Source organism: Triplophysa rosa, linkage group LG4, assembly GCF_024868665.1.
Source record: "Triplophysa rosa linkage group LG4, Trosa_1v2, whole genome shotgun sequence".
In the NCBI taxonomy this organism is placed as follows: domain Eukaryota; kingdom Metazoa; phylum Chordata; class Actinopteri; order Cypriniformes; family Nemacheilidae; genus Triplophysa; species Triplophysa rosa.
The window spans coordinates 32118932-32146255 of NC_079893.1; the positions used below are offsets into that span (position 1 = coordinate 32118932).

General features: G+C 38.4%; 2 protein-coding genes across 2 annotated transcripts in view; both read right to left on the reverse strand.

The window, feature by feature from the left end:
• LOC130553083 (zinc finger protein 271-like) overlaps positions 1–2773 on the reverse strand; it is a 12335-nt gene extending 9562 nt beyond the window's left edge. The window contains exons 1-2 of the mRNA XM_057331825.1: positions 2199–2773; positions 1039–2053 (exon numbers count right to left, since the gene is read on the reverse strand). Coding sequence (XP_057187808.1) covers positions 1039–2053; positions 2199–2604 — 1421 coding nt within the window. The 5' untranslated portion in view covers positions 2605–2773. The remainder of the gene's footprint in view (positions 1–1038; positions 2054–2198) is intronic.
• A 581-nt stretch (positions 2774–3354) lies between these two features.
• Positions 3355–27122, reverse strand: LOC130553084 (zinc finger protein 658-like). The gene is made up of 9 exons (XM_057331826.1): positions 26819–27122; positions 26393–26705; positions 21153–22114; positions 14447–14650; positions 13998–14334; positions 11996–12993; positions 5562–5762; positions 5023–5449; positions 3355–4894 (listed from the first exon to the last, which is right to left on the reverse strand). The coding sequence occupies exons 1-9, from the start codon at positions 26975–26977 to the stop codon at positions 3702–3704; spliced, it is 4794 nt and encodes a 1597-aa protein (XP_057187809.1). The 5' UTR covers positions 26978–27122; the 3' UTR covers positions 3355–3701.
• Between the last annotated feature and the right edge of the window lie 202 nt (positions 27123–27324).

The following is a 27324-nucleotide window of genomic DNA, read 5'->3' on the forward strand; positions in this document are numbered from 1 at the left end:
TTTTTTTACATAAAAAATCCATAACCTGATAACACATACATTCTGCACATTACATCTGCAAGACATTGCTTGCTCATCTGCAATACGCCTGGGAGATGTCTGCTGTCAGATGTAATACAGACATCTAGAAGACGTCTGTGAGATGATTTAGAACGGATGTACAACAGCTCTTTCTAAGACGTTTATCAGATGTGTTTACACAGCAGATGTTTTCCAGATCTCCAGCTCTTTAGCAGACATTTTACAGATGTACCGGTGCTATCTGGGTTCCCAGTGTGGGTCAGTGTCATTTGCCATAAACTGTTTTGTGAATTTAGGCAATACAAAGATTACAGAAAATAGCATATAAAAACAATTCAAACTTGAATCCTAGTTTAAAAGGTTGGTCTATGGTTTTATTAATGGTTTTAAAATGAGAATTTTTAATCTGCACACATATCATTTTTACATTTTATTTAAACTTAAAAGTTTTTTTAACAATTGAAATACTTACAAGCCATTCATATGCAGCTTCTTTTGAGTTTGTAGTGTGTTATTTTGAGATTTTAGAGAGACAATATTCTCACATGCACTTCCTAATCCTAATAACATTGGTGCAGTTTCATTTAAAAGACATTTTCTTCCAAACATTTCAAGAGCATAGTTAACATCATGAAGCAGATCATTATAATAGGTTTGTTTTTCAAACACAACTAGATTCAATGACAATAATCCATTCATCTTCTGTTACTGCTGCTCAGGTCAGATGTCAGCCATTACAGCAAATAGCTTCCTTAAATGCAATGTGAATCAACTCTTGTGTCTTAAAAACAATAAAATGTTGTTGTTCATTCTCTCCTTTGCTTACTCCAGCTTTAATCCTCCTAGTAGCGTTGCCTTTTAAACAAGCAGTACTGTTTAGAGTGTTGACAAAATGTTTATATGCTCTCCTACTTGTAAGTCAATTTGGATAAAAGCATCTGCTAAATGAATAAATGTAAATGTAAAACCCTACAACTAGTAAAGGGAGCTTGAAAGCATTGAGCCACAGAAACCTACAATGATTCCAGTGCAGTTTGTCCTTCAGCATGTTTCTTCTGATGAGTGTTTAAACTTCCTACATAAGTGAATCTCTCTCCACAGATGGAGCAGTGATAAGGTTTCTCTCCAGTGTGAACTCTCTCATGGGTCCTCAAGCCATCTGATCGAGCAAACGTCTTGTCACACTGAGAACATTTATAGAGTCTTTCACCTGTGTGAGTTCTCTGGTGTTTTATTAAAACGTACTGGCGACTAAAACTTCTCCCACAGACATTACAGTGATAAGGTTTCTCTCCAGTGTGAATTCTCTGATGAGCTTTAAAAGTACTATGATGAGCAAATCTCTTTCCACACTGAGAGCAGACGTAAGGTTTCTCTCCAGTGTGAACTCTTTCATGACGTACCAGCTGAGCTTTTTCACGGAAGCGTTTATCACAGTGTGAACACTGATAGGGTTTCTCCTCAGAGTGAGTTCTCTGGTGTGACTTTAGACAACTTGAATCCTTAAAGCCTTTTCCACATTCACTGCACTTATACGGTCTCTCACTGGTGTGGACACGCATGTGTTTCTTCAGATGAGGTTCGTGGCTGAATCTCTTGTCACAGTGAGGACACTCGTATGGTTTTTCTCCCGTGTGAATTCTCTGATGATGAGCAACAAGAGTTCCTTTAGTGCTGAAATATTTGTCACATTGACTGCAGTGGAAAGGTTTTTCTCCAGTGTGTGACCTCATGTGAACTTTCATATTAGATGAAGTTGTAATAAAATTCTTCCCAAACATTTCACAGTGAAAGTGTTTCTGGTGTCTGTGCTCTTGTGAATGAAGTTTCTTCTCTTGTAAGGTAGGAAAGCTGATGTCACATCTGGTGCAGGTGAAGAGTTTCTGTTCTGTGTGTTTTCTCTCATGTGTCTCTAAACGTCTCTGTGAACTGAATGTCTTTCCACAGGTGATGCAGGAAAGAGTTTGTGCTGTCAGTCGCTGTTTTGATGTAGAGGCCGTTTCTCCATCACAACATGAATCACCGCTCTCATCTGAAACAAACACAACAGCGTTAACAACAACCTCCAGCACATCTGAAACTACACCAGACAAAAAAACACTTTTTATGAAACAGCAACTCAATGACAGTGTAATATCACAAAAGAAAGAGACATATCTGAAAGAATAAATCATCACCACCATCAGTCTGCTCTTCATCAGATGTTCCTTCTGTTTTTATCTCCAGGTGCTCGCTGTTCATCAGTTTCAATGAAGAAAACAAATCATCATCTTCATCAGTCTGTTCTTCCTTCACTGTGGTTTGTGTTTCCATCTCCATCAGTTTCCTGCAGTCCATCAGTGTGACAGAACACATGTTGAGTGGTCTGGTGTTCAGGATCTGCTGTTCTCCAGCGTTACAGACAGAATCCAGAGACTCTGTGGAGGTTTGATCAGTAGATTCATCCTGATTCAAGGTGTGATTACTGTCACACACAGTGTCCTGAGCGTCTGTGGGGTTTGTGTCAGTATAACAGAGTAAAGTGAGGCTGAGCTCCGAGTCCTGTGTGTGTCTGGAGCACATCCCATCAGCCTGTGACGTCATGACTATCAACTAAACACCAAAATACACACAAACAACACTGTGAAAATCAGAGTGATGTGAACACGCAGCGCTTGATGTTTGACTTTCTTTCTTTCTTTAGTGGGTTTATCGGCGGACTGAAGAGCTGCAGAGCGACTCCTGCTGGACTGGAGACACAACACACTCGACACTAGACTCATGACGATCATTTCAGTCATTCTTTGATTGTTTTAATGTAGGGGCGCTTTAGTCGAGGTTAAATATCTGCGCACTTTAGTCACTTTACAAAAACGCCAAAAAATGTACACAGATGCACGTAAAGTACGTTATCGATCAGACATTTTCAGGAATCTAGTGTTCAGTGTCTGTCCATGTAGACACAGTGTACAAGACGTTTTTTATTGTTTGCTCTTCTGCCCTACATCTCTGAGACATCAGCTGTCAGATGTCATATAGACCTCTAGAAGACGTCTGTAAGATGTGTGTGATGTAGAATGGATGTACAACAGCTCTTTCTAAGATGTTTAGCAGATGTTTTCCACATCCCCAGATCTTTAGCAGACGTACAGAGACGTATTGCAGATGAGCAAACTATGTATTGCAGATGTAAATGCAGATGTCTTATAGACGTAAGCCATATGGAGTGTGCTATTTATTTCAGATACTGATACCTTGTTCGTGCTCGTAGTTTCTGGCTTATATAAGTAACCATTGGATATGTGTTGTAAACATTTACAGTGCACGATTTCCACAAGAAATATTCAAAACTAAACCTGACATACTCCAACAGAGCACTTGATTGTGATACTCAATATTTATTTTGTGGAGAGTAAGATTATTTAGAATCATATGTAAAAACAGCAAACAAATAAAAAATACTGTATAACTCCTCATGAATACTAATGCTCAGAACAATATCTGCTGCACGTGTCAATCATGAACTACAAATTGTCACATAAGCAAGATGTTCAATATCAGACTTATAACACAACACGGGTTCATATACATTTATACATGAAAAAATAAAGGCTATTGGTTGTTGAAGACCGAATGGAACCGATTAAAAGATAAACTGTAAGATCATAGTTGCGTCTTTTACTATTTTTTGTCTACAGCGTCTATGATTCCAGTGCAGTTTGTTCTTCAGCATGTTTCTTCTGATGAGAATTAAAACTTCCTAAATAAGTGAATCTCTCTCCACAGATGGAGCAGTGATAAGGTTTCTCTCTAGTGTGAACTCTCTCATGGGTTTTTAGGACATCTGATCGAGCAAACGTCTTGTCACACTGAGAACATTTATAAAGTCTTTCACCTGTGTGGGTTGTCTGGTGTTTTAGTAAGTTATTATGTTGAGTGAAACTCTTCCCACAAACACTGCAGTGATGAGGTTTCTCTCCAGTGTGAATTTTCATATGAACTCTTAAATGAGATGAATCAGTGAAGCTCTTCCCACAGTGAGAGCAGAGGTAAGGTTTCTCTCCAGTGTGAATTCTCTCATGAGTTATCAGATTAGCTTTCTGATTGAAGCGTTTATCACAGTGTGAACACTGATAGAGTTTTTCCTCTGAGTGAGTTGTTTGATGTGATTTTAAAGAACCTGAATCCCTAAAGGCTTTTCCACATTCACTGCACTCATACGGTCTCTCACTGGTGTGCACACGCATGTGTATCTTAACATGAGGTTTGTGGTTGAATCTCTTGTCACAGTGAGGACACGCGTACGGTTTTTCTCCCGTGTGAGTTCTCTGATGAGTAACAAGATTTCCTTTGGTTCTGAAATATTTGTCACATTGACTGCAGTGGAAAGGTTTTTCTCCAGTGTGTGTCCTCATGTGAATGTTCAGACTAGAAGACGAGACACAATTCTTCCCACACTGCTCACAGTGAAAGTGTTTCTTCTTGTAAGGTTTTCCTCCCGTGTGAATTCTCTGATGAGTAAAAAGATTTCCTTTGCTGCTGAAATATTTGTCACATTGACTGCAGTGGAAAGGTTTTTCTCCAGTGTGTGTCCTCATGTGAATGTTCAGATGAGAAGAGCAGAAAAAGTTCTTCCCACACTGCTGACAGTGAAAGTGTTTCTGGTCTCTGTGCTCTTGTGAATGAAGTTTCTTCTCTTGTAAGGTAGGAAAGCTGATGTCACATCTGGTGCAGGTGAAGAGTTTCTGTTCTGTGTGTTTTCTCTCATGTGTCTCTAAACGTCTCTGTGAACTGAATGTCTTTCCACAGGTGATGCAGGAAAGAGTTTGTGCTGTCAGTCGCTGTTTTGATGTAGAGGCCGTTTCTCCATCACAACATGAATCACCGCTCTCATCTGAAACAAACACAACAGCGTTAACAACAACCTCCAATACACCCGTTTCTTGAGTAACCAAAAACACTTTTTATGAAAAAGCAACACACATGATAGTGTAATATTACAAAGAACAACAGAAAACAAACCTGAAGGAATAAAATCATCACCATCATCATTCTCATCTTCACCAGTCTGATCTTCGTCTGATGTCTCTTCTGTTTTTATCTCCAGGTTCTCACCACTCACCAGTTTGACTGAAGGAACGAAATCATCATGATTCTCATCTTCATCAGTCTGTTCTTCCTTCACTGTGGGTTCTGTTTTCATCTCCATGAGTTTCCTGCAGTCCACCAGTGTGACAGAACACATGTTGAGTGGTCTGGTGTTCAGGATCTGCTGTTCTCCAGCGTTACAGACAGAATCCAGAGACTCTGTGGAGGTTTGATCAGTAGATTCATCCTGATTCAAGGTGTGATTACTGTCACACACAGTGTCCTGAGCGTCTGTGGGGTTTGTGTCAGTATAACAGAGTAAAGTGAGGCTGAGCTCCGAGTCCTGTGTGTGTCTGGACTTCTGTTCAGAGAGGAAATATATTTAGATAAAGCTATAAACTATGACAGTGAGATTAAAACAGTATTAAAATACAAACATTAAAAGCAGTAAATGATGTTGAATGTGTCCAAACCTCAGTGTTGAGTTCATCTCCTCTTGTCCTCAGCTTTTCCTCCAGTAACGCCACCTCTTTCTTCAGCTGACAGATTTCTGTGATGAAATCATCAATATCCAGCATGGACAGATCAGTTCCCACTGATTTACAGCACATCTGTGACGTCATCCTCAACATCTCAACACAAACACACACACACAACACTCTGTTTAAAACACTCAACAGAGAAAATCAGAGTGATGTGAACACGCAGCGCTTGATGTTTGACTTTCTTTCTTTCTTTAGTGGGTTTATCGGCGGACTGAAGAGCTGCAGAGCGACTCCTGCTGGACTGGAGAGAGAAACAGATTGACGATAATAAAATCGACGAAATCTGTGAATCTTCTCTTGCCTCGAGTATGGATGTTGTTCCTGTAATCAGTTTCAGAATCAGAATCAGAAAGAGCTTTATTGTCAAGTGTGTTTGCACATACAAGGAATTTGTTTTGGTGACAGGAGCATCCAGAACACAGAAACAGCAACAACAGTACACAGAGACCATAACACAATAGAATACAGGACACAATGGTTTAAATAAGGGCCTATGGGTATAAACAATTAAGAAATACAATACAATAAACATGAGATAAAGATATAGAGAGTAAAGCTATGTGTGTATGTAAATATGTAAAAAATAATAATAGACTATTGTAGTACAATGTGCTATATACAGCAGAATGAAATAGCCTATAATTGACAGAAAAAGTTGTATAAAAATATATATAGTGTATTATCTGGAGGATATAATTAATATTGCACTTAATTATTATTGCACAGAGTTATTAGTTGCACGGTGTGTAAAAACATTGAACTGTTCAAGAGGTAGATGTCCTGAGGGAAGAAGCTGTAATAATAACACTGACACTTGATCAATAATGCAGTGGCTGTAGGTACAAAAGAGTCATTGTTATTTTCATAAGTCTTGCGCCACTGGTATATTTTGTTAAATTAAAACATGTCTCAGTTCAGAGAAACGACCGGTCCTGTCAGACGCCGTTCTGTTGTTGTGCGCGCGCTCTGTTCTGAGATCAGCCGCAGTAAACGCGGGAGGCGCGTGCTGTTTCCCACGAGTTGCTGTTTACCTGATGACAAACTTTCGTTGTAGATACAATCTAGTTACGTTGTGGTTGTGGCAACTGAAAAAGTAAAATTACTTTATTGATGTAACTGTTAACAGAAACACTAAACACTAACGAATGATTTCAGGGCCATTCCACCGAATCAATGAAATTTCTGTGAAATTTTTGAGGCCGTTAAATGTATACAAATGCATAACTATTAACTTTAAAAATACATTTTATTATTAATCAAAGTGTCCTAGATATTAAAGTAACTGCAAATTTAAAAAGTTAAAACATTAATAATAACAACCTACATAGAACACTGAAAATTTGCATTTGTTATGTGTCCAGACTATCGTACTATGAAATAATATGATTAAATCCTTCAGAAACCTTATTTTTTATATTTTTGTGGGATTCCATATCCCATTTATGCTTTAATTTTTTTCATAAAAAAATCCATACCCTGTTAGCACACGTACATACATTCACATCTGCAAGACATTGCTTGCTCATCTGCAATACACTCTTAAAAAATGTGCTTCTAAAGGTTCTTCGGTGCCATAGTAGAACCTTTTGGTTCCATAAAGAACCTTTAACATCTGAAGAACCTTTCTGTTTCACAAAAGGTTCTCTGTGGCGTAAAACGGTTCTTTAGATTATAAAAAGTAAGAAAGAGATGGTTCTTTAAAAAACTTTTGACTGGTTCTTTGTGGAACCAAAAATGGTTCTTCTATGGCATCGCTGTGAAGGCAAGGCAAGGAAAGGCAAGTTTATTTATAAAGCACATTACATACGCAATGGTAATTCAAAGTGCTTTACATAAAAATATCGGACAAATCGGACAAAGCACAGTGCTCATTCAGTAAATGCACAGCTAAATAGATGAGTTTTCAGTCTGCATTTAAATGTTGCTAATGTTTTAGCACATCTGGGCCCGCATTCTTAAAGCTTCTAAGAATCCTCTAAGAAAGCTCTTAATTTAGCTTAAAAACTTCTACGTAGGAGTCTTCTTAGCTTAAAAACGATTCAGGACCAATCTGAGAGCAACTCTACGGAGCCCGTCTAGTCACCCCTCGGAGAAAAAAAAAACAAGACCCGCAAATCCGTGGCCACAGTTTTGTAATTCGTTCCCACAGTTTACAAAAAAGCAAGGAAAAGTCAAAAACTTTTATCTCAGTGAGGAGGCGGGGCTGACCCCGTTGCTATGTATGACACAGTCTTTTAAAGACTGTGATTGGTTGGTTGACCAAGAAGGAAAAAAGAGCGCTTTTAAGTAGCTATAGGGTCATTAGTTTGAAATTGCACATGTAGTTTTTCCTGTTTTACCGTACTCACGCACACGCACACGCGCACTATATATATATATACATATATATATATTCTTTCTTTTTTTATTTACCATGCTGTGCATGTCAACGTATTTGATAGAAAATGAGCAGTGACACAATAAGTCTCTGTAAGTGCTGTAATTGTTTGTGATCACTGGTTGTGACAGAACCAAATCATTTCTGCTGCAGCGCTGCATTTCTCCAGTTGCTAAATATGTTGATGTGGTGATTTCTTCTATTTCTGCCGCTATGTCATTTCTGCGCTGTCTTGGAGATGTGAGCGTGTCTCTAATAGGATCGGTCACAAACATCTAATGTGTTGTGTCTTATTAACTCACTGTCATTCAATTCTATGTCATTTTACTTTATAGCGCTTTTACAATTTGCATTGCATCAAAGCAGCTGTACAAGAAAACCAAAACCAAGATAATCAAAAGTTGAACACACAAAAAACAATAAAAATAAAAAATCTGATAAACCTTAAAAGTAATATGGAAATTGTCATGCATTGCAACACATTTCTTCTCACTTTTTGTGTTTCGTCCATTTTCTCTGCTGCTAAAGAAACTCTTAAGTCTCTTAAAAGTCCTCCTCCATACTCCAAAAATTTAGGACCTTAAGAGCTCTTTTAAGGGTTAAGATGCTTTATGAATTACTTTCTTCTTTACTAGGATCTTTTCTGTCATTCTAAGGGGAAACGCCCACATTTCTAAGAATTTTCTTATAATTTTGTCACTAGGAGCAACTCTTTGCGCTAAGATTCTTCATGAATATGGGCCCTGATCTCTTCTGGAAGCTGATTCCAGCTACGGGCAGCATAAAAGCTAAAGGCGGATTCCTCTTGTTTAGAGTGAACCCTTGATATATCTAACTGACTTGATCCTAATGATCTAAGTGGTCTGTTAGGTTTATATTCAGTGAGCATATCTGCAATGTATTTTGGTCCTAGGCCGTTTAGTGATTTATAAATGAGTAGCAGTACTTTAAAATCAATCCAGTAACTGCAAGCCAGTGTAAGGATCTTAGGACTGGTGTAATATGCTCAGATTTTCTGGTTCTAGTCAGAATCCTGGCAGCAGCGTTCTGCATGAGCTGCACCTGTCTGGTGGTCTTCTTGGGAAGGCCGGTGAGAAGACCAGTGCAGTTATCCACCCTGTTGGTAATAAATCCATGAACAAGTCTCTCCGAGTCTTGACTGGAAACAAAACATCTAATTCTTGCAATGTTTTTGAGATGCTAGTATGCTGATTTCAGAATCAGAATCAGAAAGAGCTTTATTGTCAAGTGTGTTTGCACATACAAGGAATTTGTTTTGGTGACAGGAGCATCCAGAACACAGAAACAGCAACAACAGTACACAGAGACCATAACACAATAGAATACAGGACACAATGTTTTAAATAAGGGCCTATGGGTATAAACAATTAAGAAATACAATACAATAAACATAAGATAAAGATATAGAGAGTAAAGCTATGTGTGTATGTAAATATGTAAAAAATAATAATAGACTATTGTAGTACAATGTGCTATATACAGCAGAATGAATGAAATATAATTTACAGAAAAAGTATTATTATCTGGAGGATATAATTAATATTGCACTTAATTATTATTGCACAGAGTTATTAATTGCACGGTGTTTAAAAACATTGAACTGTTCAAGAGGTAGATGGCCAGAGGGAAGAAGCTGTTTTTGTGTCTGGTTGTTTTGGTGCTCAGTGCTCTGCAGCATTGTGAAGAGTTGATGGCTTGGATGTGAGAGGTCCAGGGCGAATTTCTGAGCCCTTTTCCTCACTCTGGATGTATACAGTTCTTGGAGGGTGGGCAGGGGAGCACCAATGATCTTCTCAGCAGTCCCAACCGTCCTCTGTAGTCTTCTGATGTCTGACTTTGTGGCTGAGCCAAACCAGACAGTGATGGATGTGCAGAGGACAGACTCTATGACAGCTGAGTAAAACTGTTTTAATAGAGTTTGTGGTAGGTTGAACTTCTTCAGCTGATGTAAGAAGCACAACCTTTGCTGGGCTTTTTTAGCAATGGATCCAATGTGATTGTCCCACTTCAGGTTCTGAGAGATGGTGGTGCCCAGGAACCTGAATGACTCCACTGCTGCCACAGTGCTGTTCATGATGGTGAGAGGGGGGAGTGCAGGGGGGTTTCTCCTGAAGTCCACAATCGTCTCCACTGTTTTAAGCGTGTTCAGCTCCAAGTTGTTATGACTGCACCAGACAGCCAGCTGCTCAGCCTCCTGTCTGTACGCACACTCATCACCATCCTGGATGAGGCCAATGAGTGTGGTGTCGTCTGTGAACTTCAGAAGTCTGACAGAAGGGTCCTGGGCAGTGCAGTCATTGGTGTACAGGGAGAAGAGCAGTGGGGAGAGAACGCACCCCTGGGGGGCGCCAGTGCTGATTGTGCGGGTGCTGGATGTGAGTTTACCCATTCTCACTAACTGCTGCCTGTCTGTCAGAAAGCTGGTGATCCACTGACAGATAGAGCCAGGAACAGATAGCTGGGTTAACTTTGTCTGGAGCAGTGATGGGATGATGGTGTTGAAAGCGGAGCTGAAGTCCACAAACAGGATCCTCACATAGGTCCCTGGTCTATCCAGATGTTTCAGGACAAAATGCAGCCCCATGTTAACTGCATCCTCAACTGACCTGTTTGCTCTGTAGGCAAACTGCAGGGGGTCCAGTAAGTAATTTTTGTCTCTGGTAGGGCATGTGATGTGTTGTCTGTATTTTGGCAGCTCGAGTGTAAGTTTTGCCTGATTTAATTACCGCTTTAACATGACTACTGAAACTAAGGTCTGACTCCAGAATGACACCAAGATTCTTGACTTGATTTTAAGTTGTTTGACCCCTAGAGTCAATGTATGCTTTCACCTTGAGAACTTCATCTGTTTTCAAATGCAATGACTTCAGTTTTCTCCTTGTTTAACTGAAGAAAGCTCTGGCATACCCAACTGTTAATTTCAATGCATTGGCAAAGGGAGTCAATGGGGCTGTCGTCATTTGGCGATAAGGCTATGTAAATCTGTGTGTCATCTGCATAGCAGTGATATGCAATGTGGTTCTTTTTCATTATTTGACTCCGCATATACAGGCTGAACAAGAGTGGCACAAGAATTGAGCCTTGTGGGACTCCACATGTCACTGACATCAACTTAGACTTATGCTCTTCTATATTCTCTCCTAAAATCACACTGAAGAGCCTTTTAAGCGCCTTTATTTTTAAGAGTGCATGTCGTCTGCTGTCAGATGTCACATAGACATCTAGAAGACGTCTGTAAGATGTTTATGATTTAGAATGGATGTGGAACTGCTCTTTCTAAGATGTTTATCAGATGTTTTTACACAACAGATGTTTTCCAGATCTGTCTGTGCTATCTGGGTTCCCAGTGTGGGTCAGTGTCATTTGCCACAAACTGTTTTGCAAATTTAGGCAATACATAGATTACAGAAAATAGCATATAAAAAACTATTAAAACTTGAATCCTATCTTATAAGGTTGTTCTATGGATTTATTTATGGTTTTAAAATGACAAACATTTCCATTATCTTTTTAATCTGCACACATTTTTACATTTTATTTAAACTTAAAAGTAACATATTAAACATTTACAAGCCATTCATGTGCAGCTTCTTTTGAGTTTGTAGTGGGTTATTTATAGATTTTAGAGAGACAATATTCTCACATGCACTTCCTAATCCTAATAACATTGGTGCAGTTTCATTTAAAAGACATTTTCTTCCAAACATTTCAAGAGCATAGTTAACATCATGAAGCAGATCATTATAATAGGTTTGTTTTTCAAACACAACTAGATTCAATGACAATAATCCATTCATCTTCTGTTACTGCTGCTCAGGTCAGATGGACAGTCCATCACAGAGCTTAATGCCATTAAAGCAAATAGATCTCTTTAATAAAATGTGAATCAACTTAAAAGCCTAAAACTAGTAAAGGGAGCTTGAAAGTATTGAGCCACATAAACCTATGATGATGATTCCAGTGCAGTTTGTCCTTCAGCATGTTTCTTCTGATGAGTGTTTAAACTTCCTAAATAAGTGAATCTCTCTCCACAGATGGAGCAGTGATAAGGTTTCTCTCCAGTGTGAACTCTCTCATGGGTTCTCAGGACACATGGTCGAGCAAACGTCTTGTCACACTGAGAACATTTAAAAAGTCTTTCACCTGAATGAATTCTCTTGTGATTCACTAAAGTGTCGTGTCGACTGAAACTCTTCCCACAAACACTGCAGTGATAAGGTTTCTCTCCAGTGTGAATTCTTTTATGAGATTTAAAATGTTGTGAGTCAGTAAAGCTCTTTCCACAGTGAGAGCAGAGGTAAGGTTTCTCTCCGGTGTGAGTTCTCTCATGGCGTACCAGATTAGCTTTCTGACGGAAGCGTTTATCACAGTGTGAACACTGATAGAGTTTCTCCTCAGAGTGAGTTCTCTGGTGTACTTTTAAAGAACCTAAGACCTTAAAGGTTTTTCCACATTCACTGCACTTATACGGTCTCTCATCGCTGTGGATACGCATGTGTTTCTTCAGATGAGGTTTGTGGTTGAATCTCTTGTCACAGTGAGGACACGCGTACGGTTTTTCTCCCGTGTGAATTCTCTGATGAGCAACAAGATTTCCTTTGGTGCTGAAACACTTGTCACATTGACTGCAGTGGAAAGGTTTTTCTCCAGTGTGTGTCCTCAAGTGAGCGTTTATATGAGATGAAGTTGTAAAATAATTCTTCCCACACTGCTGACAGTGAAAGTGTTTCTGGTCTCTGTGCTCTTGTGAATGAAGTTTCTTCTCTTGTAAGGTAGGAAAGCTGATGTCACATCTGGTGCAGGTGAAGAGTTTCTGTTCTGTGTGTTTTCTCTCATGTGTCTCTAAACGTCTCTGTGAACTGAATGTCTTTCCACAGGTGATGCAGGAAAGAGTTTGTGCTGTCAGTCGCTGTTTTGATGTAGAGGCCGTTTCTCCATCACAACATGAATCACCGCTCTCATCTGAAAGATACATAACAAATGATTACTTCTCAATTTGTCTCTACTTTGGGACAGTTGTGGCCTAATGGTTAGAGAGTCGGACTTGTGACCAGAAGGTTGCCGGTTCGATTCCCAGGCCGGTGGGTAACGACTGAGGTGCCCTTGAGCAAGGCACCTTACCCCTACTTGCTCCCCGGGCGCTGCAGTGATAGCTGCCCACTGCTCCGGGGGTACGTGTGGTCACTACTCTCTGGATGGGTTAAAAGCAGAGGTCACATTTCGGGTATGGGTCACCATATGTGACTAATAGGTCACTTTCACTTCACTTTACTTTTTTAAATGGTTTTGAGAATTCCGTAACTTCTGGAATTCAAAACTGAAAACAATTGGTCACAATTTCTAGGACTAGAAACGAAAAAAATGCAATACTGTACTTTTCAAGATGGCCGCTAATGTAATGGGTGGAGTCTTAATGTAACACATGGAATGCGATGAGCGTGAGGAGTGGATGCCATGTGCCGAATAGAACTTCTGTAGATCAATGGGTTCAAAAGTTACAGCCGTTTGAAAAGTGCATGTTTTAACTGCTGGTGGCACCATAGAGTGAGTGCTAGAGACCCCATACTTGGTCACGTGACTACTGAGGACCACCACTACAAGTTTGCCAAATTTAATCATTTTCCTACTTACGGTTCATAGGGCTGCCATAGACTCCCATTGGGAAGAAGAAAACCAACTGAAGCAGTAGTAGCCCTACGGGGCTCCCAATTATACGGAAGATCTTCACACTTAATGTGACAGTTCTGCTTCGTTTATGTAGTTTATGGAGTTTATTGAGAACTTGAGTTTGACTTTGCTCTAGCACATTAAAAAACTATACAAGACTAAATTACTCCAACTCTGAATTTTGAATACAAGTAAAAAAAATTAAAAAGAGAGACTTGTCTCGTCAGTGCTGTGTGGGACCATTTCACACATTAAGTTTGAAAAATGTAATAGAAAACATACCAAAATAACAAACATACCTGAAGGAATAAAATCATCATCATCATCGTGATTCTCATCTTCATCAGTGTGATGTTCTTCTTCTTCTTCTGCTGGTGTTTGTCTTCTCATCTCCATGAGTTTCCTGCAGTCCATCAGTGTGACAGAACACATGTTGAGTGGTCTGGTGTTCAGGATCTGCTGTTCTCCAGCGTTACAGACAGAATCCAGAGACTCTGTGGAGGTTTGATCAGTAGATTCATCCTGATTCAAGGTGTGATTACTGTCACACACAGTGTCCTGAGCGTCTGTGGGGTTTGTGTCAGTATAACAGAGTAAAGTGAGGCTGAGCTCCGAGTCCTGTGTGTGTCTGGACTTCTGTTCAGAGAGGAAATATATTTAGATAAAGCTATAAACTATGACAGTTTTTTTAAAACAGTATTAAAATACAAACATTAAAAGCAGTAAATGATGTTGAATGTGTCCAAACCTCAGTGTTGAGTTCATCTCCTCTTGTCCTCAGCTTTTCCTCCAGTAACGCCACCTCTTTCTTCAGCTGACAGATTTCTGTGATGAAATCATCAATATCCAGCATGGACAGATCAGTTCCCACTGATTTACAGCACATCTGTGACGTCATCCTCAACATCTCAACACAAACACACACACACAACACTCTGTTTAAAACACTCAAGAGAGAAAATCAGAGTGATGTGAACACGCAGCGCTTGATGTTTGACTTTCTTTCTTTCTTTAGTGGGTTTATCGGCGGACTGAAGAGCTGCAGAGCGACTCCTGCTGGACTGGAGAGAGAAAACAACAACACGAAATTCATGACGATTTTTCTTCATCACTGCCCCCAGCAAACACAGTAGTCATTCTGACGACGTCAACGTGGCCACTTAGTTGGTCACGTGACGATGTATTTTTACTTTACAACCTCACTTTGTAAAATCTCACTCTATGCAGTTTAATATGTATTAATAAATGTATTGCTAGGCCTAATTATGTTATATACACAGATATCATTTCTAGAAACACATGCTAAAAACAAGTTTAAAATGTCAAACAATTGACAAGTAAATAAATACAGTTGTTTTTCCCCTCATAATTGCTGTGTCCACCTATTCAAGATATTAATGTTAATTCTCAAGTCAACTTTATTTATATAGCGCTTTTTACCATTTTCATTGTTACAAAGCAGCTGTACATGAAACACATTGACTATAAGCAAAACTTTAAAGTTATACATGTAAAAACAAAAAAAGGTGAACACACAGAAAACACACACTCACACGCATAAAACACAAAATACACGCGCACTGACACACGCAACAAAAACACATGCACACACAGCGTGGTTATAACAGAGAAGCACACATTTAAGATAAAAGAGAGAAATACAGGTCAAATATCATATTAGACTATAAATTCCTATATGTAATAATAAATAAATAAAGCAGAATGATATATTTAAACTAATATCAAATACAACAACTTTAAATTCTAAAACTGATGTAAGCAGAACCCCCCCCCAGACTTTGAGATGGTCTTAAAAGGTGTTGCAGCACAATATTACTGTAGTAAATTAGAAATGTACACCGGGGCAAGCCCATGAAGAGCTTTGAAAACCAATAAAATAACTAGGAGTGTGACAATATATCGATATGGCGATGTATCGTCAGCGTTATTACATCATGGATCCACTGGGTGGCGCTTAACCCGCAAATGAGGGAAACGTGAACAAACTAGTCTGAGAAAGAGTTTAGGATTGCTCCATGCATATTTGTGAATTAACGTTAATGTGCTTAGATTTAATGCAAATTGTTTTTTTAGGTTTATTTTATTTAAGCTGGTTAACACTAAGATGTTCCCAGGTTTAAATAAGTGGCTGTTAAATTTAGAAATGTGCCTGCATAAAAAAATGTAAATGTGTCAGTTTACAAAGATAATGCTTTAATTTTAGCATAAAATGTTTAATTTACTTGAAATATTACTCATGTTGGTAATATGATTTAGTCCTGTTTTGTATGGAGGTAGCAAAATTTGACAGGGTAGCATAAATTGGTAGAACATCGGCCCTGCACTTACTCCTATTATGTTTCTTGGGTCTGCTCCAACCAGCGCGCCTTTACCTAGTGACGGTTGTGTTGAAGTATATGGAGGACTAAACCTGCAAAAATTATAAATAAATAAATGTATAAATAAATAAATAAATAAATACATAAACGAATAAATGTAATAATATGAAAATAAATAAAGGAATGAATGGTTTGATAAAACAAAATAATTCGTTTTAGCTATTATTGATCTTAGCTTTAACTTTTCTTTTCATTTTTTAAATTGATTTATTATTTTTTTTGTGTCCATTTTTAATAATTATTATTATTATTATTATTATTTTTTAGATTATTTTATTTATCATTTACTTTTATTTTTATATTTATTTATTTATACGTTTATTTATTTTTATATTTATTTATTATCGCATGTATTTATTTCCACTTTTATTTATTTATTCTTGAATTTATTCTTACTTTTCTGTGTCTTGTATGATAATTAGATGGGTTGGTCTTGCCTACTATTGGTTCAGCGTAGATTGAAGCGTTTGATCGATTACTCTTGACTTGTTTTGGACTAACGTCACGTCACTCACTGATCGTTTGCTTCGTGTATAACGTTAAGTAACTATGGCGGGCGCACAATTAGCTAGAGAGTTACAGCATTTAGCCAATGAAGTCGATAACCATGCATCAAATGACTGTGTGTCATTTAGATTAGGTGCGCTTATTGATGTTTTATTACAGATTGACGGCGAGATAAATGACAAAGTTCTTCAAAATCTGTGCGAGTCAGGGGGTGCTAAGGTGGTGACCAAGTTCCGGTTACAGGTCCTCTGCCAAAGAGGTGCATGAACGACCTCAGCAGATTCGTCGATTCTGAAAGCACAAGACGACTTGATATTAAGATGTCTAATAAACACAGACTTTCTTGTTACATGATTTTGACATTCTTGTTAAGATTGCAAATTATTGGTATGATCGCCCGTAACGGCTGAAGCGAGGTGAAAAAATAAATAAAGCGATTTGACACGGGATTCGTACCCATACAATAAAGCGAGGCAGCGTGTCACTACGGTAACAATTACACTAAGCTATTTCGCAATGCTAGCTGCTGCGGATCTTTGCAATAATATCAAGATGTCACACAACAATATGCAGCTGGATGAATCAAGGGAATATGCCCGTCTTAACTTGTGACCTCTGTGTTATTTATCTCTTATGGAATGTAGTTTACGAGTACCGTTTAGTAACCACGTCTTTTTAGAAGGAATGGTTTCCATTTGATGGCCCCTGTAGTGAAAGAACGATGCTCATTACTACCGTGTTAACTTGTGACTTAAGTTCACTATGTCTCAATTCATTTACATTATGTTACATCATGTTACATTAAATCTTTACGCTTTTTCTAACCGAAAGGCTGCTTATAACTATCACTTTGACAAAGCGTTAGCTTGCGACTTCGGTTTACAAGCTCATCTGTGTAGTTAAACCTTATTACATTTTGTGCTTTATGATTTTCACCAGTTGAACTGTAACACCACCATAGCACCCTCTGACTCGCACAGACTTTGAATGTGCTGCAAAGAGGCTAACAACCGAGGAAGAACTTTGTCATTTATCTCGCCGTCAATCTGTAATAAATCATCAATAAGTGCATCTAATCTGAATGACACACAGTCATTTGATGCATGGTTATCGACTTCATTGGCTAAATGCTGTAACTCTCTAGCTAATTGTGCGCCCGCCATAGTTACTTAACGTTATACACGAAGCAAACGATCAGTGAGTGACGTGACGTTAGTCCAAAACAAGTCAAGAGTAATCGATCAAACGCTTCAATCTACGCTGAACCAATAGTAGGCAAGACCAACCCATCTAATTATCATACAAGACACAGAAAAGTAAGAATAAATTCAAGAATAAATAAATAAAAGTGGAAATAAATACATGCGATAATAAATAAATATAAAAATAAATAAACGCATAAATAAATAAATGTAAAAATAAAAGGAAATGATAAATAAAATAATATAAAAATAAATAATAATAATAATTAAAAATAATTAAAAAATGGACACAAAAATAATAAATCAATTTAAAAATGAAAAGAAAAGTTAAAGCTAAGATCAATAATAGCTAAAACGAATTATTTTGTTTTATCAAACCATTCATTCCTTTATTTATTTTCATATTATTACATTTATTCGTTTATATATTTATTTATACATTTATTTATTTATAATTTTTGCAGGTTTAGTCCTCCATAGAAGTAAGTCAGAAATGCGCAGTCGAATTGCTGAGTAATTCAACAACATCTAATATTGATTCATGAGTTGAGTATGTGCGCTCAATCTGCGCAGCATTCAAAACATAACCTGCAAACCGGCCAGGGATTTGACATCGTTACCACAACATCTGGACATGATTCTCATAATTTCATTCACCGCGACCCCGTCCAAAGACTCACAGACCCCCCTCTCCCACCTTTTCAAAAACTCATCAGATCAACACGAATCACAATAATGACCCATTTCGGATCCAAAACGGCGAATTTAGCTGAAAGGTGACAAGTTGGCATCCCTGTATAAGAATTCATCACGATCGACTAAACGCTTAATTCTTAAAAGTATGCGAGATTCACGGCATAAATTTATAATCATTTTGTTGCTGTTAACTTTTGACACATTTGTCAATGTACACCGGTCTTTTACTGCGGGGACATTTCCACGCCTCTAAATATTACGCGGAACAAAACGAAAGGTGATTGGTTGCTTTACCTGTCAGTCATGTGGCCTCTTGGGCCTTGGCCAAAGAAAGCGGCGATAACTTACAGACCTTCAGTATAAAGACCTCCAGTCTGAAGGTCTGGCTACGCGAGACAGCTGGGTATGGTCAGCGTAACAATGGTAGGCCACTCCATGTTTTTAACAAATTAAATGATTCAAAACAGATGGGTCTAAGCTCGTTTTTTTTTAAAGAGTCTGGACTAACGCATGCTTAAAATATTATGGAACCAGCCCCTCTGTTAGACTCCAATTCACTATGAAAGTATAGTGAAGCCCACCACATCCCAAACCTGAGTTAACAAACAAGGTGGGATGATATCAAGAGAGCAGCTAGTTAACCTAAGATGTTGAACTGTTGCTAACAAGTCTGAAAAGGAAACTAGTTCAAATGCACTAAACTGCCCACAGGTTAATGAATCTGGAGGGGCTTGGTAATTGCTTTGCACGCAAACAGAACTGGAAATGCTGGCTATAATTGTAGTAATCTTGTTCACGAAGAATTGTAAAAAAATTCACAGGATCTCCCTGGATTATCAAAAACAGAGGGACAGAGAGAGGGTAATCAGTAAAATCAGTAAGATTTTAGAGTTAATGCGTTGCTTAATAGGTAACCAGTGCAATGTTGATAGAACCGGGCTAATATGCTCATATTGTTTTGTTCGCCTAAGAACTGGAGCTGCTGCATTTTGAACTAGCTGGAGTTTTTGTAATAAGCCTACAGGACAACCACCTAATAGTGCATTACAGTAATCTAGTCTTGATATCATGAATTAACTTCTGTGCGTCTGACTTTGACAGCATATGACATAGTTTAGATATATTCTTAAAATGGAAAAACTCTGTTTTACAAGTGTTGGCGACATTGCATTGAAATGACAGAATACTATTGAATAAAACACCAAGATTCTTTGCTGACGACGAGGGTTTTATGGAACATCCGTCAATAGTTAAACAGTATTCTTGGTTGTTACGTATGGCGGTTTTCGGTCCAATAAGTAACACTTCTGTTTTGTCTGAGTTCAGTAATAAAAAGTTGTTACTCATCCAGCTTTTCATATCGACTATGCATTCAATTATTCGATGGAACTGCTGTGTTTCATGAGGCTTCGAGGAAATATAAAGTTGAGTATCATCAGCATAGCAGTGAAAAGTAGTTATTGTTACTAATTCCGGCATATTTACATGGTGTATTATTATACAACAATGTTCATGAATATGCATGGTCCCTATTAAATAAATCAATAAATAAAAACTAACTCGGTGTCTCTTAATTATATCTCCTAGAGGTAGCATGTATATTGCGAAGAGCAGAGGCCCTAAAACTGAGCCCTGTGGTACACCGTACTGGACTTGTGATTGTGATAAAGTAATGAGGCACGATTACAGGGCACATTGTCTGTTTCTTAAAGGGGTCATATGGTGAGAAAACATGTTTTTATGTGTCTTTGGTGTGTTGCCCATGCATGTATTAGACACGTAAAATTGCAAAGATTTAAGTGTCAGAACAAAATATGCATTCTATCTAAAAGCGAATTGTTACATTTAACATGTGTTTATTCTTTTTGTAAAGCTCTGTTTGCCCCTAGGGGCTGGAATGGCGTTTACTTGTTTTTGTGTTTAATTGAGTAGATTCCGTATAGCTGTGGACCCTTTACTTTGTGTTTAAAGGAACCCGCTTTGCTACACTCCGAGGGCGAGAATGGAGCGATCGTCCCGGGCAGAGCTGTGCTCCTTTGTTACCTGATTATTTTCTGTCCACACCATGTTTATTATATTATGTTGTTTAAATAAAAGCCCCTAGACTAAGCTTTGTGTTATCTCCCGCCTTGTGTTATGGCAGTGGCTGTAACACGAATGCTCACGCAGACCTGCCTGAAACACCTGTCAGTACAATTGCGTTAGAACCTAATGTCCCAAGACACGCTTGTAGTATTCCACCAATCACTACGCACTGGTGAACTGGCCAATCATAGCACACCTCGCTTTTCAGAGCCATGAGCTTTGTAAAAAATCTGCACGTTTCAGAGAGGCGGAGCAAAGAGGAGATACAAACATGCACGGTGTGTGGAAAATACAGCGTTTTTGAACCAATGAGATTTAAGCTCTTATATTGAACATTTTGCCTTAAGACTTTGCCTGAAGACAGATAGCACAGGTACGTCTGTAAGACATCTGCTAAAGATGTTTAATTGTATTGTAAAGTTGTTACTTCCATTCTGTTATTATTAATTTAATAAAAAAATATATTTCCCAACTAAGACAACACAACAGAGCGTGCTACTGACAGTAAGAACTACATGTACAGTGACTGTATGAGACTGAGCCTTGTAGAGATTCTATAATTTCAGTCCAGTTTGTTCTTCAGCATATCTCTTCTCGCCGCAGATGGAGCAGTGGTAGGATTGTCTTCAGTATGAACTCTCTCATGGGTTCTCAGGAAAAATCTATCAGTAAACGCTTTGTCACACTGAGAGCATTTATAAGGTCTTTCTCCTGTATGAATTCTCTGATGTGTTACTAAATGGTGACTTCGACTAAAACTCTTCCCACAAACACTGCAGAGATAAGGTTTTTCTCCAGTGTGAACTCTCAGATGATCTTTGAAAGTACTTGAATCAGTAAAGCTCTTTCCACAGTGAGAGCAGAGGTAAGGTTTCTCTCCAGTGTGAATTCTCTCATGACGTACCAGATGAGGTTTCTGACGGAAGCCTTTATCACAGTGTGAACACTGATAGAGTTTCTCCTCAGAGTGAGTTCGCTGGTGTAACCTTAAACAACCTGAATCCCTAAAGCCTTTTCCACATTCACTGCAAAGATACGGTCTCTCGTTGGTGTGTAAAAGCATGTGTCTCTTCAGATGAGGTTTGTGGCTGAATCTCTTGTCACAGTGAGGACACGTGTGTGTTTTTTCTCCCGTGTGAATTCTCTGATGAGTAACAAGACTTCCTTTGGTGCTGAAATATTTGTCACATTGACTGCAGTGGAAAGGTTTTTCTCCAGTGTGTGTCCGCATGTGTTCTTTCAGACTAGAAGGGTAGACAAAGTTCTTCCCACACTGCTGACAGTGAAAGTGTTTCTGGTCTCTGTGCTCTTGTGAATGAAGTTTCTTCTCTTGTAAGGTAGGAAAGCTGATGTCACATCTGGTGCAGGTGAAGAGTTTCTGTTCTGTGTGTTTTCTCTCATGTGTCTCTAAACGTCTCTGTGAACTGAATGTCTTTCCACAGGTGATGCAGGAAAGAGTTTGTGCTGTCAGTCGCTGTTTTGATGTAGAGGCCGTTTCTCCATCACAACATGAATCACCGCTCTCATCTGAAACAAACATAACAAATGATTACTTCCCATTTTTTGAAAAAGACATAAATTCTGATTTATCTGTGTAAAGTGGGCCAACACCACCCCATTTTCAGAAACATCTCACGTAACCTGCTTTGAAATCTTGGTCATGAGCACAACCTGTAAATGGGTTTTAGAATTTGGTAACTTTTGGAATTCGAAACGTTTGAAATTTGAAACAGTGTTCATGATTCTTTCTTCTAAGGGGTGTGTTGGAGATTTCAAAATGCATGCAGGTCAAGCTTATACATTTAATCTGGATCATTTTTATAAACATTGTAATCAAATAACTGACATAAAATGTCCACCCTGTTATGGACAAACACACAATAGCCTAAAATACTAATAATATATGCTTGTGTATATAACATTACCTCTGAGACCTCAATCTGAGGTTTTTATTTAGTACAGTTGCTAAACTAACAAATAAACAGACTTCTCCTGACCTGGCTATTCCACCGCACCTTGGTAGCAATGAATTCATGAATTTTTTTACAGAGAAAACCGAAAACATACGAGACAACATAGTAAAAACCCAACCTACAAGTCTGTCCTATGAATTAGTATCAACCACCGCCCCAAAAGAAAATCTACAGTGTTTTTCACCTATAAAACAGGAAGATTTATTTAAACTTATTGCAACATCTAAACCTACAACTTGCTTATTAGACCCCATACCAACTAAATTATTAAAAGAGTTATTACCCGTTGCAATTGAGCCCATTTATAACATTATCAACTCGTCAATTAATCTAGGCCATGTCCCAGGACCCGTTAAGCTGGCCGTCATTAAGCCTCTTATCAAGAAACCAAACTTAGACCCCAATGAACTAGGAAACTATAGACCGATCTCAAATCTCCCTTACCTGTCTAAAATACTAGAAAAAGTAGTGTCCACTCAGTTGTGCTCTTTCTTACAAAATAATGACATACACGAAAAATTCCAGTCAGGCTTTAGACCGCATCATAGTACTGAAACTGCGCTCGTTAAAATTACAAACGACCTGCTTATAGCATCAGATAAAGGTAACATCTCACTCCTAGTCCTGCTTGACCTTAGTGCTGCGTTCCATACAGTAGACCATAAAATACTTCTAGATCGCTTACACAATTATACCGGTATTCAGGGACAGGCACTACAATGGTTCAGATCTTACTTATCAGACAGACATCAATTTGTCCATTTAAATGGGGAATCATCAAATCTAACGCAAGTAAATTATGGATTACCTCAGGGATCGGTTTTAGGACCCTTGCTATTCTCCATATACATGCTGCCCCTTGGAAACATTATTAGAAAACATGGAATTAGCTTCCACTGTTATGCAGATGATACTCAGATATATATCTCATTAAGACCAGATGATTCCTTCCAACTATCCAAATTGGCAGAGTGCATCGAAGATATAAAACATTGGATGACTTGTAATTTCCTTCTTTTAAATTCTAATAAAACAGAAATATTACTTATCAGACAAAAGACACGTAAACAGAATATTCTGGATTATAACCTGCAAATTGAAGGCTGCACTGTTACTCCAACAAATACAGTTAAAGACCTTGGCGTTATATTAGACAGCAACCTGTCATTTAAAAATCACATCTCAAATGTCACAAAAACAGCCTTCTTCCACCTTAGAAATGTTGCCAAATTGCGAAATATTTGATGTGTTTCTGACGCAGAGAAGCTTATTCATGCATTTGTGACCTCAAGACTTGACTACTGTATGCACTACTTAGTGGTTGTCCTGCAGCATCAATAAACAAACTACAGTTAGTTCAGAACGCAGCTGCCAGAGTTCTGACCAGGTCCAGAAAATACCATCACATAACCCCAATGTTATCAACCCTTCACTGGTTACCCATTAAGTATCGTATTGACTTTAAAGTTATTATAATTACTTATAAAGCCTTAAACGGTTTAGCCCCTACCTACATAACAGAGCTTCTACCACACTACAACCCATCACGCTCTCTAAGATCTCAAAACTCCAGACTTAATCTTCCAAAGGGGGCGGAGCTTTCTCATACGTAGCACCTAAACTCTGGAATAGCCTCCCCGATACTATTCCAGGGTCAGACACACTCTCCCAATTTAAATCTAGATTAAAGACACATCTTTTCAGCCAAGCATTCACTAATACATAGTTAATGAACAGCAGCTACGCTAATTATTCTCTTTCTGCCCTCACCCATCCCGAGGTAGGGAGAGATTCCAGATGAACGTCATATGCCCATCCCCAACTAGAGATTACACCAGCTACATCTGAAAATCTCGTGCTATCCTCCCGCGAGAGCCTGCGGACTGACTGACCATCCCAGCTCCATCTCAGACAATTCCATCACCATCTGAGAGCAAAGACGGACTACTTGTCACATAAATGCTAAATTTACAATACTTGGTATTTAATGCTAAACTTACATCACATGACAGCAGTTTGAAGCTATAGCTGCACTCAGTGACTTGATTGGAGGTAGCTGGGTGGGTTTTTGTAGGGAGTGGAGGGGCTTGTTGGTTGTGGTTTGGGGGGTTTCATTTGTTGGGGCTGTGTGCGTCTGGTTGGTCTTGTTTTGTGGTCGATGTCGGACAACAGAGGAATAAAGTTAATTATGCCATTACTATTTTTCCCTGGTCGTTCCTCTGTTGTCTGTTGTTGATCGCGGAATGGGACCGGGTTGGACCTGCACGGTGGGGCTTCCTGGGTCGCGGCTCGTGGGCTCTCCCTGTTCTTCTTGGACGTTGCTCGGTGGCTTTGGTCGGGTTCACTGAGTGCAGCTATGACACGTCAGAGGAGATCTGGCCCTCCCGGCTGAGCCTGTTTCTCCCGAGGTTTTTTTTTCTCCATTTATTCATCATTGGAGTTTGGGTTCCTCGCCACAACAGGGCAGTGTTGGCTTGCTCACCAAGAGACTGCATTTATTTATTTATTAGATTTATTATCAGCAGACAATGTGTCACTTAATATTTTTTATAAGACTGCATTTTTGTAATAACCTATATTATGTAAAAAGACTTTTGTCTTTCAAAACGGCTAGACTTTACATTTTCTTTTACCATAACACTGCAAAATAGCAACAGTAACTTGACCTTGCACCGTTGATAAATTTACACCAAAACTGGTGTAAACACACAAATAATAAAGACAGAGAGTTAAAAGAAACAGGGTGGACACAACAATGATAAAAAAATAACAAAACATATACCAAAAACAAAATTGTAACTATTTGCATATGGGTAGTTGACAAATATAATGTACATGTATGAAATATTGTTTAATATTATTAATATGTTTATTTATAATATAAAAGAGCCTAAGAGAGATTCATCTTCATTGTTTTTGTTTTGTATTTTCCTGTCGCACCATATAGGACACATGTAGGGTATATTTGTCGACTACCCATACAGTGTTACGTTTTACATAATATATCTGTTCCTAGTAAAGTGTATATTTTTTAAATCAACCTGTGTGTGGGTGTATTATCTGAGAAGCCACTGAAGTCTGCTTTTTAAAAATGTAACTTTGAAAAATTAGCAAAATCTCAGCATTAAATGTTAGATTATCAATAAAAATATACATATGCCTTAAAATGCTAATTATATAGAATTTAATTAAAAAAATTAGTATAACAACAGGGTGGACAAGATGAGGTCACTTTTGCTGCTTGCTTGGTCTTTTGTTTTTAGCAAACAAAACTTCTGTATTTGTATTGATAATTGTGTCCTTTTTAGATGTTTTTTTTTTCATTTATGTTCCTCTATAATCCCCAAAGAGAATGGACATGTTGTTGACAATGCCTGACTCAAATCATAAACTAACAGAAACAGACAGCAGAGCTTCGCACTGACCTTGCACTGGTGTTTTGCTTCTGAAAGTGTGATGATGATGACACATGCTGTGAGCTTATTTCAATTAAATGGGCAATATTGTGACATTACGGGGTGGACACACAGAGACAAAAATCATAATGCAAAATTACTAGAATTTTTTTTTCTTAGGATAATGTAAACAGTGACGTAAATGTGAGGGTTTTTGACAAATTAAGTGTTAACATACTGCCCTGTGGACATGATAAAGCTATGTGAGAAGACTTAAGTCCATTAAATAAAAATTCATACAATTAGTCACATTTGACTTTTGGATTAAAGTAGAAATCTTTAAAAAGACAGTAATGCTAATAAAACAAAGGAAAGTTTGAAATATGTGTCAGGAAATAAAAAAAACATAAGATAAAATGTCAAAGAAGGAAACATACCTGAAGGAATAAAATCATCATCATTATCGTCGTAATTCTCATCTTCATCGGTCTGATCTTCCTCTGACGTGGGTTCAGTTTTTATCTCCATCAGTGTGACAGAACACATGTTGAGTGGTCTGGTGTTCAGGATCTGCTGTTCTCCAGCGTTACAGACAGAATCCAGAGACTCTGTGGAGGTTTGATCAGTAGATTCATCCTGATTCAAGGTGTGATTACTGTCACACACAGTGTCCTGAGCGTCTGTGGGGTTTGTGTCAGTATAACAGAGTAAAGTGAGGCTGAGCTCCGAGTCCTGTGTGTGTCTGGACTTCTGTTCAGAGAGGAAATATATTTAGATAAAGCTATAAACTATGACAGTGAGATTTAAAACAGTATTAAAATACAAACATTAAAAGCAGTAAATGATGTTGAATGTGTCCAAACCTCAGTGTTGAGTTCATCTCCTCTTGTCCTCAGCTTTTCCTCCAGTAACGCCACCTCTTTCTTCAGCTGACAGATTTCTGTGATGAAATCATCAATATCCAGCATGGACAGATCAGTTCCCACTGATTTACAGCACATCTGTGACGTCATCCTCAACATCTCAACACAAACACACACACACAACACTCTGTTTAAAACACTCAAGAGAGAAAATCAGAGTGATGTGAACACGCAGCGCTTGATGTTTGACTTTCTTTCTTTCTTTAGTGGGTTTATCGGCGGACTGAAGAGCTGCAGAGCGACTCCTGCTGGACTGGAGAGAGAACACACTCAACACTAGATTCATGAGTGATTTCATACAGATTTCTCCGACCGGCAGAGACCCCTACTTGCTTAAATTAAGCAGCAACATATCTAATAATAAACGTTCAGAAGGTTACAAATTTGGACGTCCAGGGACGAGCAGAAAAGACGGGGAATACACGGCCAGATGACGTCAAATACGT

Coding starts and splice junctions, on each gene's coding strand:
- LOC130553084 (XM_057331826.1), bottom strand. CDS start 26,977: ATGTTGAGGATGACGTCACAGATGTGCTGTAAATCAGTGGGAACTGAT. Junction 26,706..26,818: donor GAGATGAACTCAACACTGAG/GTTTGGACACAT, acceptor CTCTCTGAACAG/AAGTCCAGACACACACAGGA. Junction 5,763..11,995: donor AACATGCTGAAGGACAAACT/GCACTGGAATCA, acceptor TTTTCTCTGTTG/AGTGTTTTAAACAGAGTGTT.